We start from the raw sequence: 17,182 nt of genomic DNA on the forward strand, positions 1-17,182 counted from the left end.
AAAATTTTTTTTTCCCTTTGTTGATTTTTAGAGAGAGGAAGGGAGAGGGAGAAAGAGATGAAAACATTGATGAGAGAGAACATCGATTGACTGCCTCCTGCATGACCCCCACTGGGGATCAGGCCCACAACCTGGGCATGTGTCCTGAACAGGAATCAAACCTGCGACCTCTTGGTGCATGGGTCGATGCTCAACCACTGAGCCACACCGGCTGGATGGAAAGCATAATTTTGTACTTGATGTGCAAAGAAAACTTTTTAATAATTAGTAGATTCATGCTTGGCCACTGTGGCTCAGTCATTGAGTATCGACCCATGCGTCAAGAGGTCACCGGTTCAATTCCCGGTCAGGGCACATGACCAGATTGTGGGCCTGATCTCCAGTGGGGAGCATGCAGGAGGCAGCCAATCGATGTTCTCTCTCATCAATGTTTCTCTCTCTCTCTCTCTCTAAAATCAATAAAGAAAAAAGAATTAGTAGATTCTGAATAGAGTAGACTGCCTGCAGATTTCTGTGGTATAAGTATCACTTTTTCATTAAAGAGATGTTTTACTTTTTAAAAATGGAATCATATCTATTATCATTTAATTAGTAATATTTTAAAACTTTAAAAAATGTAGAAATTCTGAGTGTATCTCACTTTGTTTGTTTGTTTATTTATTTATATTTTGTTTATAAAAGGAATACAACTAGAAACTTACCCAGGTAGAGAAAAGTTGCCCAAATCCCACAGCAAATTAGAATTCAATTCTCAATATTATTTGAAAATTCAGGTAATGATCATTCTCTGAACTGTTCCAGGCCTCATAAAGGCATTTCTCTACTCTCAGCTGTGCTCAGGTTTTATGAAACTGGGTAACTACAATAAATTTCAGTAAGACAGAATTGCCTTCCAATGGATATTCTGTGATACTTGCTATCACAGTTGCTTGCAAGTTTGTCTTTAAGTATATATTGTTGGAAGTAACTGTTGATATTCTCTATGTTTTTACTTGATTTGTAACACAAGTATAGGAGGTTGATTTGTCCCCCAGTGTGCTGTTCCTCTTAGGTAACAAGGTAGCATCTCAGAGAGCGCTGTCTTGTTTAATCCCTCTTGTTGGGTGGCGAAAGGAGGCACAGAGCAGTGCAGGGTTATCTGTGAATCTGCAGTGGAGTAAGTTTGCCAGTGATCAGACGATGAGGGATGGCAGTAAGGGGCTAACCTGATTTGTAGAACTCTGGTGCGGTTTGTGCAGGAAATCTCAGAGAGAGACCACATCTAATGTCCGTCATTGTTTTTATAGCTCTCTTCTTTGTATGCAAAGACTAATTTTTCTAGGCGGTGCTCAAAATGGGCTGTTTTTTTTCCACCTAGCTAATAGTATTAGCTGATTATGAACACATATTGCTGTATAGTCATTTGTTATATTGGAATAATAAGTGCTTTACTTTCATTATGTCATTTAGCCCTCACAACATTTTTATAAATGAGGAAATGAAGAAGCAGAAGGTCAGGGAGGTTAAGTATCTAAGATCAGACAGCCAGTGAGTAAGAGCTTCCTGGTCCACCTGACTCCAAAGCTCATAACCATCTTTATTATTTGATAAAAATGCCTAATATAGAGCAACTGAGAACATCACCCTAAATTTGCTTGGCCTTTCCTGAAGCCTACTTACTTAGTAATGTCTCTGTCTGGGGCTATTGACATGAATGAGGACCAAGGTTCTTGATCTCATGAGCTTGCAATGTAGCAGGAAGAATATTGTTAAACAGATAATGACAACTGGTGACAGTTTTGAGAGCTACTACCAAAGGAAAGTGTGGTTCAAACCATAATATAAGAGTAGATAATAGGCCTTGAGTTTCGGTAAGCCCCCAGTGCTCATGATGAGAAACAATTTAACTTTGAAGAAAGAGTGAACTGCAGTGTCAGATGGGCTAGACCTATTCCTTACCTCCTTGGCACTTTATCTTCTTGGAGGCTGCTTTCTTCTGGGTTAGGTAGGCCTGATCCTCAAGGCTATTATAACAGAATTTCTGTATCTTTGAAGTCACACATTCACAAATACTACCACAGGCTATAATTTTCCCATAAAAGTTCATGCAAGTAGAATAGAAAAATTACAAGTCTCATCTTTAAACCCTTCCTGAATAATCACATGTGTTAGGAGTAGAGAATAACCTACTTGAGCTTTAGGTGAGGTGCTGTCACTTCTTACATGATTTATTTCCTTATCTGAATACTACCAGTATTCATGTTCCATCAGAATGACATGGATCTTTGTAGTTTATCAGGAATAGTGGAAATAGAAATGTTAAATGTATGAATCCCAGAATCGGTTGTACTATATGCACTTCCCCTGGAGACAGCACAGAGGATTTGTCTAATAAATATTAGCTGCTCTTACTATGTTGAAACATTATCGTCATCAACATCATAGTGTGTGCAAGTCTCGTCCTTCCACTTTCTAGGTTTATGACCGTGGACCAATTTTCACTTCAACTTTGTGCATCTCAGAGAAAGTTGATTGTTTCTTTTCTGTATCTCACCGAGCTGTTGTAAAGGTCAAATAAAATAACATTGTTGTATGAAATAGTCTGTGTTATGTGAAAACAAAAGAAATAATACATGTTGTGTGAAAGCACTCTTTAATTGTAGAGTGCATAAATATATAATATTTATATATATTTATAAAATGGTTTGTTTAGTATTCCCCAAATCATTTACCTGAGACATGAAACCTTAAATAATTCAATATTTTAATGAGCTGCCAGTATGGATTAAGGGATGATATAATACTGTTAGAAAATGGGAGGGAGCCTGGTATTTGATACTCATATGAGATTCCACAAATCTAAACATACATTATTGATGTTATTTTAAAATGTGGACATCTTTTTATTTTGCAATCAAATAGGGAAGCCCAGAATATTTTACTTAGGGGCCTCCAAAATAACTATTTTAACTTTTAGATGGACACTGGTCTAATGTATTTATCTTAATGATTCTTGAAATTACTTTTCTCTTTGAGAGGCACCAAGGAGATCTTGAGTAAGACTTAAAATATTTAAAACATTATATTTATTCACTTAAATTATTTGAACCTAAAACAGAAAAATGCATTCTTAGCTTGGCCTGTGCCCTTGATGATTTGGCACACCGCCTCTCTCCTCTTAACTGTGTTACTATCCTTTCTGCAGGTTTTTTTTTTTTTTTTTCCTTTTCTTTCTCCTGGGAGATGTAGAATTCTGGGGCAGGAGGTTTCTGGGATGAGTCTGTCTTGTCTCAGGTTGCAAGAATGGAGATGTCTTTGAGGTAGGCCCGCGTATAGTCAGTCACATAAATAAAGAAAGTGAAATCAGTCCAGTGGTGTATTTGCCAATTCCACACATCTATTCACATCTTCTGAAAAATACAAGAGGCTCCATTGCTGGGAAGGTAGCTGATTGTATATATCTGTGCCCCTAGCCATGGAAATCCCCATTCACGGAGAGCAGTGCTGAATCTGAACCCGACGGGACTTAGCAGTGCAGAAAGGAGGCAGTGGAGAATTGAAAGGACCCGTGCAGGAGGCAGAAGCACGAGAGTTGCAAGACACAATTCTTAGAGAGTGAATGTGCGCTGGAATCACACATACAGCTCCCAGCACAGGAGAGCGATTTGTTTTACAAAGAAAGAAGGCACACTTTATGGAAAGATTGAACCATTTCAGACTTTGATTTGTATAGAAGAGACGGTGATATCTGGCCAGCGGTTTCCAGTTACAGTCTTCTCTTGGCAGTGGTCCCTGGTTCTCATTCTTGCTTCAGATTTTCTTAAGGAAACTCAGTGGTTTTAGGGGCCTGTTTTTTTTTTTTTGAGGAAATAAATTACAAAGCAGCTCAGTTTTCAGCAAAAGTTTTTTGACAAGGACTAGAAAAGATCAGTTTATAGCTAAAGTAAATAATGTAGGAAAGAGAAAACACAGAACTGTTGGAAAAGAGACACAATTCACACTTTTTTTGTAGAAAATGTGATTTTGTACTATTGGCACTATTAAGAATTCAATTTGCTGTTCATATAGATAATAATTATCACAATTCAATGGCTTTTGTGTGTATTAGCAATAAAATGGGAGAATATTATATGAAAAAGTGTATTCATTGTTGCAACTGAAAATATAAAACAATAAAAAGCTTATTACTGTTTATAAAATAAAACTTAAATACATGGAACAATGTGTGTAAATTTCTTAAAATTTTAATTAGATGTCTCATTTAATTCCCATCTGAATTTCATCTGGAAATATAAAGAAGTGAACAATTAAAAATTTAAGAAGGAATAATGAGAGCTGTGTCCTATCCAGATAGTGAAATGAATTATACTATGACAGCAATTTAAAACAGTGTGGTGCTGGCACACAATTGATTGAAAGATCAGGGGAGCATAGCAGGACTCCTGGATCATCCCTAAGCACCGTGGTTTGCAGTTCATTTCAGAGACCCTGAAAATGCCCAGAAGTTTCTTCAGCCATGAGAGAGGATGGGGCCTCTGAGATCTCTCATCTCCACCTCAATAAGAACAGCTCGGCTTTTGTGCATTTTATATAAGGAGTTCTCACATTTATATGTTGGTTTCACCTCCAAAAGGGTTTTCATTGCCCTAATATTAATAGGTGGTAGAGGGTGCCTCACTAATCATGACAGGCTTATGAAATAAATAATGTTGGGGAACCTTGACTTATTAATAGGAGGTAGGAAAATTGAGTTGGTGCTTCACATTGTACAAAAAGATAAATGCCAGATGGATTTGAAAATAAAAACGTAAGAATACTTGAAAGAAGTATTTTTAGATATTAGCATGATCGCTGGATAAAAGGAATTTCTAAACATAAGAGTAGTAGATGTCACAATGGAAAAATCTGATAGCATTCTTAATATGAAAATAGAAAACTTTGCATATCACTCTAAAATATCCAAAAAGTAAGCAACTGAAGGGATAAATATCACTAACATGCAAAACAACGAGTAGTATTCTTACTTTATAAGTAGATTTTACACATTAATAAGAAAAAAATAGAATTAGCCCGTGTTATATCTTTTCCCACATAATATTCATTTGAAAAAAATCTTTATCCTCATCAGTATTTGCAGGAGTGTAATAAAAATAACAATGTATTGCTACTTATTTGACCTCCTAAGATAATGCTTGATGCACGCTGCCGTGAAGGAGGTGGATTCAGTTCTCCGTGGTGAGAGTATAAATTGTTAAAATCTTTCTGCAAACAACTGGCAGTGTGTCAAGAGACATCAGAAAAATGTTATGTTCAGTGTATTTTTTGGGTATTTGTATTTATTAATTTAAGTTTCAAAACAATGTGAGTGATGCCTACCACTCTCAGTAAAGCGTTAATATGCCCATTTTGAAGAATTCAAATTACATGGAGAAAAGTAAGACAGCTAATAGTATGTACATGTATTTTACATAATTATAATTATATTAAAACTAATAGGTATGAATAGAAAAACCAGAAAGAAAACACATGTTAGCAGTAATTAATGTTCTTGATTGTAGGCTTGTGGGTGCATGTTGTTTTCAATAAAATGGGTATGAGTTTGCATTTTTCTAATTTTTACTAGCAGAAAACAAGATTATTTTAAATAATTAACAATGGCAAACTTTAAAATTGGGTTTCCTGCCCTGGCTGGTTTGGCTCAGCAGTTAGATCGTCGGCCCGCGGACCGGAGAGTCCCAGGTTCGGTTCCCGCTAAGGGCACGTACCTCAGTTACAGTTTGTCCCCAGTGCTGGTTGGGGTTATGTGGGTGGCAACCAGTTGATGTGTCTCTCTCACATCAATGTTTCTCTCTCTCTCTTTCTCCCTCTCTCCCTCTTGCTCTAGCTGAAGATGAATGTAAAAATGTCCTTGGGTGAGGATAAAAATAAAATAAAATAAAATTGGGTTTCCTAGTTTGTCCCAATTACATTATTATTGCCGAAACCAGTTTGAACCTGTTGTGATGATGTGAAATATTTATTGGATATATTTCTGGAAAAATCATATTGTGATAGTCTTAAAAATCCTACTCCCTTCCCTGGTTTATTGAATCCTTGGGCCCCATTTTCTTTTATTATTATTATTTTTTTAATCCTCACCCGAGGACATTTTTCCATTTTTTGTACAGATAGAGTGGGAGGGAGAGAGAGGGAGAGAGAGGAAGAGAGAGAGAGAGAGAGACATCGACGTGAAGGGACACATCGAGTGGCTGCCACCCGCACGACCAACCAGGGCCGGGGACAAACTGCAACCGAAGTACGTGCCCTTAGCGGGAACCGAACCCGGGCCTCTCCGGACCGCAGGCTGACGCTCTAACCGCTGAGCCAAACCGGCCAGGGCCTTGGGCCCCATTTTCTAAAGAAGCAGGCACGGGTGGAAAACCAATGGAAGACTGTGTTAAATTCAAACTAAGTATTAAATTGACTATGAAAACATACTCAAATAGTATTTGAAAATGTCGTGAACGATAATCCAGAAAGTACCATTTTGCAGGACATGTGAAACTGTAACACCTCAATGCCAAGAGATGGTTGGGCGCCTGATGCTGGGGCCTGGTGGCTTAGGTTGCCCCCTACTGTGCTCCGACTGTGGCTTCTTTCCACTGTAGTGTTTGCGGATGGCTGCCTGCGAGTCTGATTCACGTCTCTGCCGTGTGTCTCATTATTTTGATGGTATCCATGTTTTGTTCTGTGAAGGTAATGACTCTCTTTTGTTCTCTGAATGTTCGCACAGCTAGTTCAGTGAAGGAACCTCTCCTTCTCTGTCTCCTTTCTCTGTCTTGCAGGAACTGAGGGTGGCTTCTGGTGTGTTGTGTGGCTCCATCATTTCCTTCCTGCCTCTCATCCACTCCATGATGTAATTCTTGGCACTTTTACTTCCTTTGTAGAGTAGGATGTGATGTCATAGAGAAGGGGACAGGGCTATCCAAATTCTCTCAATTGCTGGGAGGAGCTGCCCAGGTGTGCTGAGGGGCCTGTACTCAGGAAGAGAAACAGGGAGTCCTCCACAGTGAGTAACCCCACTTTTGAGTGCACCCAAATTTCTGTTAAAACGTTGCCCAGTATACTGGAGTTTCCTCTTCGGCCCTTTCTAGTTTTAATCAGTTTGCCTTTTGGACATTCCCAGTTCAGCTCAATTTTCCTCCTTTCTCCTCTGACCCCTTCTTTCTGCCATACTGTGCCTCTCCCCCCAGCCCCACTCTTCCTTGCTTGCTTACTTGTGTGTGTCTGTGTCTGTTGACCTTCTGCACATATCTTTTATGAGTGACCATTAGTGTCCTCAGCATTGCCTATCATTTGGGGTGATGCTCACCCTATACTCAGTCCATGTGCCCACAGTGTCTGCTCTCAGTAATTCATAAGTATGCACTGCTCTACTTACAGTTCTTCTTATTTTAAAAATTCTGTCAGCATTTTTGTTTTCATGTCTATTTCTTTCCCTCCCTTCGTTGTGATCTAATCTTTCCCCCTTTCAGCTGTTATGCAGTTTCCTTCTTGCCTTTTTTAAGCAATATTTTTATACGATAGTCCTCTTCCCTGCACAGCTATGCCTGTGTTTCTCCCCCCTTTCCCAGTTCTCAGTTCAGCTCTCTGTGTCCTCCTGTGTGAGGACAGTTTTTCTTCTTTCCTAATGACATACCTGTCACCATACCTTCTTTCTAGTGTAGCTTATATTTTTATATTCTTTAAAGGATTTACCAACTATGACTAAGGGACTGATCCAGACTGGGAAAAATGGGGAAATTCCTGGGAAGTAGGAAGGGGAGACCAGGAAAGTGGCCCCAATGATGAGGTAGGGCTGTATGTAACTCATTGGAGGACCCGATGAACAGGACATTGGCTAGTGACTTCGTGGAAATGTGTCCATTGATAATAGGAGAGGCCACAAAGCTATTATGAACAGATTTGGAAGCCTTTTCAATTTTTAATTTTTAGAGTACCCCTATTAGTTCTTAATAATTATGATCCTTCCAGTAAAACCTCACAAATTAGAATTCTAGGATCTTTAAGTTGCATGGGGCCATGACCTGTGCAGAAAGTTCTATACAGGATCTTTCATGAGGTGTTGTCCAGCCTTGGGGGAAGTCACTGTGAAGGTGTGTCCAGACTTGTTTCTCGTACCTAGAGGTGGCCCCTGTAACCCCTGTTGGTGAGCAGTGTGGTCACTGCTGTTTACTGCTTTCAGTACATGTAGCTCAGTCCTGGCTAAATAAAAGGACTTGATTTTCAGGGTGGATGGTCTAATGCCTCTGGGAATAACTACGTCCCATACATTCCCCACACTTTGTTTAAAGAACTCCCTTCTACTTAGAAATGAGTAGGACAGAGAGGGAGAGAAAAAAATGGGACTCCGTTTGTAAAACTGAGATGGGCTGGATGGGAAGAGGCAGGGATTTACTTGAAACTAATTGGAAAAGGCAAAAGAAAGGAAACTGAGCTGAACTGGAAAACATACTGTAATGAGTTGGGTTTTTCTGCGTTTCTTTCCATTTGGGTCGTGAAGGACTGTTTTTTTTTTTCTTTCTTATTTTCTTTTTAATATAAAAGAAGTTGATCAAAATGTGAATCCAGTGAGGTTATTTCTGACCAGCACTTTGTTCTCTGCTGTTGGTAATATTCAGGCTCCATGTTTCCAAGGGCCTGGAAATTTAGGAAACATTTTAACAGCCTGAAAGCATGTCTTTAACCAATTTTTAATAAAGGAAATTTTGTACATTTATTACATAAATGTCCAGAAAAAAAATTACATTCTTACTTTGGACACTTGAATTGTGTGATAGGACCTGATTTTGATAAAACAGCCCCTTTAAAAATTTAAGGAAACACTGCATGATTCACACATGTTTTCATTTTGTATGCCTCCATTTAATAATCTATGGAACTTATCTTTATTTTTATTTTTCAGGCACTAGAAAAACACCCCAACTCACCAATGACAGCAAAGCAGATATTGGAAGTCATTCAGAAAGAAGGATTAAAAGAAACAAGGTCAGTATTTATATTTGCATTTCCCGTTTTTATTGCTTTTAATGGCCACTAGTTGCAAAGCAATAGATATCTCTACATTTTGATATTATAATTGATTGTGAATTAAGTAACTACCTGCAAATAGTTCTGTGACTGCCAAATATTTGGAGGACCAAATATTTCCTTGGAACTGCCTCTTGGCTTAATCAGTTTCATTGGACACATTAATATTGAGCGTGCTTGTTAAACAAAGCGCAGCACTGTGTGAATTATCCACCTCCTGGAATCACTCTCTCTCTCTCTCTCATAAGAGGAGATTGCATTTCTGAAAGTGAGTAGTGAAAGAGAAACTCTTTTACAGGCTTAATAGATAGGTCCCACGGTATAAAGATGAACTCACGCTGATAAAATCCAAAGTGTCAATGAATGTGGTTGAAAATTATGTACCCGTATTTAGAACTATAGTTGGAGCATCATTAGCTAGTGAGCCTTTTTAAAAAATAGCGTTGAGATAAGATTCACACAGCATAAAATTCACTATTTTAAATGTACAATTCAGTGGTTTTAGTATAGTCACATATTTGTGCAATTATTACAACTTTCTAATTTTAGAACAGATTCAGCAGCCTGAAATGAAACCCCGACAACCATTAGCAGCCATTTACCATTCCCTTCTCCCCCAGCCCCTGGTAACCACTAATCTACTTTTTATGTCCATGAATTTGCCTATTCCTTATATTTCATATATATGGAATCATATAATATGTAGCCTTTTGTCATGGGTTTCTTTCACTTAGCATGATTTTTTTTCCCAAAGTCCATCTATGTTGTGGCATGAATCAGCGCTTCATTCCTTTTTTTTGTGGTACGTGCCCCTAGCAGGAACCGAACCTAGGACTCTCTGGTCCACAGGCCGAAGCTCAACCACTGAGCCAAACTGGCCAGGGCACTTCATTCCTTTTTGTTGCCAAATAATATTCCATTGTATGGATGTACCATACTTTGTTTATCTGTGATGATCCTTTATTTTATTTATTTGTTAATTTTACAGTGTTGGCTTTAGCCAGTAGTTTAGGACCATAGAGATGACATTACTCAAGGAGAAAAAAAAGAAGTGTGTTAGAGGATAAAATAACCATCGAGTTGTCATATATGTGTATGTAGCCATCTGTGTGACATAGTGATTTTTGTGTGTGAAGTTTGTCTATCTGCAAGCCACTGAGCATGCAGTGGCTGTAACTCGGGGAAAATTGAACCTGCCGAGCAACCTTTTGACTGTTTTGACCGACACTGAGATAGAACTGCTGGAAGGAATGAATATCCTCCCAAGGCCAGCTTTTCCTAAAACATCGGTATTACCTACAACTCCTATAACTATAAAGTGTGGGTAATATCAGCCTCTACCTGTTTAAAATGGATCTTTTGGGAGTGCGATCCAGGAACATCACAGTGTAGTGTAGTATAGGACACCTAGCTAAAGTTTTCTTCCCTGTCTTAGAGCTTTTTCTGCCTGTTCTGAAGAAAGAACCTAAGATAAGTTAACCACACTATGTTTGCAATAATTGTTCTCCCACCAGTGTGGAGGGAAAATGCCAACTGAGCCTACAGCTCTGTTAGAGGAGGTCCTGTTATTCTAAGCAAGATGTCAATGTGAGGAGTTAGGGAAGAAAATGGGGATACCTGGAAATTAATTTTCTCCTCGCTGCCTGTCAAAAACCTTGAAAATATTGGTGCCATTTAGAAAACACTGAAAATGTTTGTGCTATAGCGAGAAGAAAAGAGGGGGTAAAAAAGTCTAAGGACTTCAAGTCCTGTCGACGGTGGGCAGTGTGCCAGAGGAATCTGCCAATGCAGACAGAAAAAGCATATCCTGTGAGCAGACATTTGAAATTTGTTCATTCGTTATTTTTCTCTGCAGGAGTGATGACTATGCTGCTATCAGTTATGTACCTTCAGATATAAAATTCCTGTGCCATGGCTCTGAACAGCATTTTAATTACATTTATTATTATAGCAGCATTAGTTTCTATTTTTCAAAATTCTGGTCTTCCCAGAATGGTATATTAAAGGGTTTTAAGCATATGCAGTTTTAGTTAAAACAAAAAACAGAACAGCTTCTTTAAAGAGGAAAGAACAGTGAAATTGGAAACATTGCCTCCCATTCCTCTAAATACAGTCATTCCTCTGCCCCACCCCCAGTTGTGTCCTTCTCTAGAGAAAAAATAATATTTGTTTTTTTGAAATACTGATAAACTAGTACCTGCCAAGAATTCATAAGTTGAGCAGTCGAAGAAAGTGACGACAGTTCTATTTATGTTCTATTCTGTAAAATTAGTTTTACAGGGAAGGGGCTCAGATTATGCATTTTATGTTCTCATTTATTTCTAAATTTGTTCAAATCTCCTCCTTCCTGTCAGCAGGGACCTGTTACATATGTCTGGTATATCTGTGACTACTCTTGCCTTGTTTTCTAGTTCTAGTTTGTTATTAGAATCATCTGTAAAATAAAACTATATAGAATTTGAGTGAGTTTGGGGGCTTTCCTACACGTTATGTATGTTTTAGTAAGAAGATTGTAACATTTATGTTGCCTACTTAATGTACTAATTTTCTGCCTTCCATATTCTTAAATGTTTTCCAAATATTTAAGGTAGTCAAGTAAATGAAGTGTAATTGTATCTATTTTTCTTAAGTAGAGTTACATTTAGAAATTCCATCATCTTAAGGTCAGACATAGCCATTTAATTTCTAGGTATTTATGAATGATGTGTTTTCCAAGAAATGCAGGGTTGTGATGTGCCTGGCAAAACTCACGGGAGTGATTGTGAAAGTTACTAATGTGACCATAACCCTCTGGCAGTCTCCTCTATGGATGAGAGGTCATGGTAACAGTCCTCACCCAACAGTCCACCTCTATACCTAAGCATTCTAGAAAAGAGGAGATTGGGTTTGTAATTCATCACCATTCCCAATCTGGCCTCAAAGTAAAGCCATGTGTCTCGGGTACCCTGGGGGTCTTTATTGTGACAAGCAGGGCTCCCGTGGCATCTACCTCACTGCACTGCAATTTTATCTTTGTATGTCTTCCCACCGGTCTGTGAGCTCTTCAAGGTACCTACCACTCCTGGCATTCAAGAGATACTCAGTAATCATTTGTTGAGTCAATAACCTTCTTTCTCAAGATGTTAATTTGTTGGTGCCTAGCGATGACTTTGGCTTACATTTATTTAGAGTTAGAAGCCTCTTGTGTTTTTCATCCTCTTCAATAGTTTGTTTTAATCAAAAGGAATCAAACAGTTTTGTGGGCATCTCATTAAATATATGCATGCTGCTAATCTCTAGCAGATCATCTATGAGCAAGTAAAGTTATTATACTGTTGCGTGTTTTCAAACACTGTAAGTGCTGCTGGTTTAAACTTGTAACATATAATAAAAATAACACCAGTAATTTTGGCAAAGCTGATGTATTTGAATGTGTTCAGTATATGTGATATTGTTGATTTATTTGACTGAGATGAAATTCTTGACAGCTTCTGCTACCCTTTTTCTTTTCAAGTGACACTGTAAATTATATACTTTTCATATAGATATGATAAAAAGAGGACATCTTTTCTGTATCATGTTCTGTGTATCTTCTTCATGTTATTGATGAAATGTGTAGTGTATGATTAAGTACTGTTTGGAAAAGCCAGACTGAAATAAGTACTTTCCATGTGGTTTTAAAAAGTATACAGATAATAAATTGTCAGAAGGACAAATGATTTTTATTGAAAAATATTAATAATATCATGGCCTGATTTCCTAGGATTGGTTTTTTGATGAAAATATATTTTGGTAAGTTTTAATTTCCTTCTATATAACAGCATAGAAGATTTTTATCAATACAGTTTTGCTCTCATCTATCTATACACTTGCTTTTACTGATTCTGAGTGATTACTTTCAGGCTTCTATTACCTTGTGTTTATGAGTTGCCAACAATTGATAAAACATAGCAGTATGAATGCTTTTCAGATGATCAGAATCTTGTAATCAGTCAAATGGCAATGCTGCTTGCATAGAAGGGATAAAAATACACATTCCAATCTGACACTTTTGTGATGGGTATCTAATATCCCTGCTCAGACTCTGGGCTAAACGAATGTCCACTTCCTCAGGGAGTTAGTGTGCTACTGTAGAATATGGTCTTGTCTGCAGTAATTAAAATATTTGTAGAAAAAGAGGAGTAACTCCATGTAAATTTGCCAGACTTTTGGAGTGGTCTTAATTCTGCTTTTCTGTTTTGAGTTTGCTTTGTAATTCCTTTAAAAAAAGGACTGAGGGATTTTTGATGCCTGGGAATATGTTTTTCTCTGCTTATATAATTATTAAAGTGATGCTTCCCAAGAGGTGTTAGCTCAGTCATAGTGACACATCTGGGTCAGAAGGTCGAGGAGTGAGGCTTGTAGCACTTACTAGAGAGAGCAGAACAGCCGTTCATCAGTGAGGCATAATTTCTTATGTGTTGGGCATTATCATTACAAGATACCTGTCATTAATGTGGCATGAACTGTGATATAGTTTTCATGTTATTTGGAAATAAGTAAATAGTTTTTTAATGGAGGCGAGGCAGTCATAAAGTAAAGGCAAAAAAAAAGCTCACACAAAGCAATATAAAACCATACTTGGACCACACTTGGATTGGGTCAGGGCAATATTTATGAAGTGCATTTTTACAATATTATAGTTGCCTTACTTAACAAATGTTATTTTTTATCAGCCATTTATAGAATAGCAGCCTGTAATTACATATCACAGTATGGACATTTGAAAAGATTTATAAACAATCTCGGTTGTGTTTAGTGTTACTCAGAATATGGATATACTTTCAGTTTTGCAATGTGAAACATGCAATTGACAATCTAAGATTTTGTAATTATTCTGCTATCAATGAAAAAAATTTTTCCCCACTGATATTTCTAAGAATAAATTTGTTTTTAGCTACTTGTCTTAAGGCTTTGCGTGTTTTTTATTTTGTAATTTCTGTTATGTTAAAATTAGGATCTCCACTGGGCAGTAGTTTATTAAAGATGTTGCATTTTTCTAGGGGAATAAAATGTCAGAAAAATTCTATTATCATATATAGTGACAAACAATAAAATTTCTTGGCATTTCTTTCAGTGAGATTTACGTTTCTAATTAGTGCTATAGGAGATGATTCTTTCTTGCTGCTGAAATGTTTTGTCTAGAGATAAGAAAGTAACACAAATAATTTCTACTGCAAAATCAATTCTTATCTCCGGACTCCATGTTGGCATTCATCCTTTTGTACTGAAATGATGGTCAAGTTTGTTTATGTTGGGGCATTTTAGAATTACAGTGTTAATTCACAGTGTCATCCCTGCCATTTAATCCTCTCATTGTATAAATGGTGCACAGAGCCAGCTCCTTAGAGAGGGATGAATAAGACAATGGTGTTATTAAACAGAAACATAGGGCGATCTGCATATATTTATGTGTGTGTATAGGTGTGTACATGATTGTGTAAACCTTTAGAATAATCTGTCTCTTAGTTGACATCAATTTGATTTGTTATCATTAGTCAGAAATCTAAATCAGAACAATTCCTAAATCTCTTCTCCCCTACCACCATGGCCACGTGGTTCTTGGCTTGTGTTCTATTTCCTAAATACATCTTTCTTTGTATCCCACTCTTTGACATTCATTCTTTTCTTTTATAATTTCTTCTTTTTATTTAAATGTGTTGGGGCGACATTGGTTAATAAGATTATATAGGTTTCAAGTGTACAGTTTTCTAATATATCATCTGTATATTGCATTGTATGTTCACAATACAAAGTCAAGTCACATAACTTTTCGTCACTATACATTTAACTCCCTTTACCCTTTCCTACCTACCTCCACTCTCCTTTTCCTCTGGTAACCACCATACTGTTGTCTGTGTTTATGAGTTTCTGTTTGTTTGTCTTATTTGTTCATTTGTTGTTTTTGGTTTTATATCACACATATAAGTGAAATTATGTGGTTCTTGATATTTTCTGTCTGGTTTGTTTTGCTTAGCATGATATTCTCAAGATCCATCCATATTATTGCAAATGGCAGTCTTTCATCTTTTCTTATATCTGAGTAATAATCCATTGTTTATTTTCTTTATCCAATCATCTATCAAAGGACACTTTGGTTGTTTCCATGTCTTGACCACTGTAAATAATGCTTCAGTGAACTTAGGGGTACATATATCTTTAAGAATAAATGTTTTCAATTTTGCGGGGTAAATAGTAGACTGCAATTTGACACCATTCACAAAATGGGTCAAACACTTAAAATTTCTTTTTTTTGCCCTGGCCAGTTTGGCTCAGCGGTTGAGTGTCGGCCTGCGGGCCAGAGAGTCCTGGGTTTGGTTCCTGCGAGGGGCACGTACCATAAAAAAAAAAAAAAAAAAAGATTCTTTTTTACCAAAAAAAGGAAAAAAAAAAGCCCTGACCAGTTTTGCTCAGTGGTTAGAGTATCCGCCTGCGGTCCAGGGAGACCTGAGTTTGGTTTCCGCTAAGGGCATGTACCTTGGTGGCAGTTTGTCCCTGGCGCTGGTTGGGTTGTACAGGTGGCAACCACTCGATGTGTCACTTTCATATCGATGTTTCTCTCCGCCCCCCCCCACTCTATCTGAACAAGAACAAAAATAAATAAATAAGTAAATAAATAAATAAATAAAATTTCTTTTTTTGTACGTGCCCCTAGTGGGAACTGAACCCAGGACTCTCAGGTCTGCAGACCAATGTTCCAACCCCTGAGCCAAACTAGCCAGGGCTAAAATTTCTTAACTACATTAACACACTATCTTTTTATTTGGTCTCTTTAAACATTTCTCCCCCTTTTTAAATCTATTTTTTTTTCTCAAAAACTACCACTTACAGTAGCATTTCTTTTTCCTTCTTTTTTTTGTTAATCCTCACCTAAGGATATTTTTCCATTGATATTTTAATAAAGAGAGTGGAAGGGAGGGAGAGGGGGAGAAAGAGAGAGAGACAGACTGACATAGATTGGTTGCCTCCTTCACGATCCCGACCAGGGTTGCGGATCAAACCTGCAACCCAGGTAATGTGCCCTTGATCAGAATCGAACCCATGACTCTTTGGTTTGAGAGGTAATGCTCTAACTGCTGAGCAAAACTGTCCAGGACTATAATAGCATTTCTTAACTGATAACTAACAATATTCCAGAGAATATATTGTGACTATAAACTATGAATCGAAAGAAATTGTCAGTTGTATGTTTGGTGATAGATAAAATCAATATGCTACTGTTTTCTTAGTGAGATGATATCTGAATAAATGCATGATATTCTGATAATGCAGGCTTATGATATGAATAATGAAAGCATACATTATACCTTACAATTAGAAGAGGTTTTTGAATTTCTAATCTGCTCATTTTTATATACATTTGATTCCTCCCAAAATATGTTGTTGGTTGACATTATATGCTTTTTTTTACATAATTAATTAGTTTTAAATTAATTGGTATAAAGCTTGTATGTAAGAATTCATAATTTATGCATGGATATCACTACTTGTTTAAAAACAATTATGTATTTTGTCATAAATGAAACTTTATTTTTATTTAAAATTGCTTTTTTGAAATCCTCACCCAAGAATATTTTTTCATTGATTTTTAGATAGAGTGGAAAGAAGGAAGAGAGAGAAAGAGAAACCTTGATGTGAGAGAGACCCATCAACTGGTTGCCTCCCGCATGACCTTGACTGGTGCTGGGGATCGAACCTACAATCCAGGTGCGTGCCCTTGACCAGAATCGAACCTGAGACCCTTCAGTCCTTGGGCCGACATTCTAACCTCTGAGCCAAACCGGCAAGGGCTAAAATTGCTTTTTTATATTGGCAACGTGATTGAAATAATTCTTCAGGAGGATGATAAAATTATGTATTACTGTGGAAGCATTTCCTGAGTTAAAAAATAATTATGTGAAACATTATCCTATCAGGTCAGTTTTGAACTCCTCAGCACACCCCTAATCAGTCTGGAGTCGGGCCACTTAAAAGCCTTTATGTTCAGGCGTCAGGTATTGCAGCCACAGTAGACTACTTGCTTTCACCGTGAAATTTCCCCCATTATCTTTTCATGATTTTGAAAGTAGAAGTAGAGCTCCACGAGGCATTCATGAACTGTGTCGTGTGTGTGTGT

The 17,182-nt window shown here is 37.4% G+C and overlaps 1 protein-coding gene across 1 annotated transcript in view; it reads left to right on the forward strand.

The window, feature by feature from the left end:
* The window catches only part of ASXL3 (ASXL transcriptional regulator 3), a 182,719-nt gene that overhangs the window by 24,667 nt on the left and 140,870 nt on the right, over nt 1-17,182 (forward strand). Inside the window, exon 2 of the mRNA XM_036245408.1 lies at nt 8,924-9,006. Coding sequence (XP_036101301.1) covers nt 8,924-9,006 — 83 coding nt within the window. The remainder of the gene's footprint in view (nt 1-8,923; nt 9,007-17,182) is intronic.

Source organism: Molossus molossus, unplaced genomic scaffold, assembly GCF_014108415.1.
Source record: "Molossus molossus isolate mMolMol1 unplaced genomic scaffold, mMolMol1.p scaffold_m16_p_6, whole genome shotgun sequence".
NCBI classification, from domain to species: domain Eukaryota; kingdom Metazoa; phylum Chordata; class Mammalia; order Chiroptera; family Molossidae; genus Molossus; species Molossus molossus.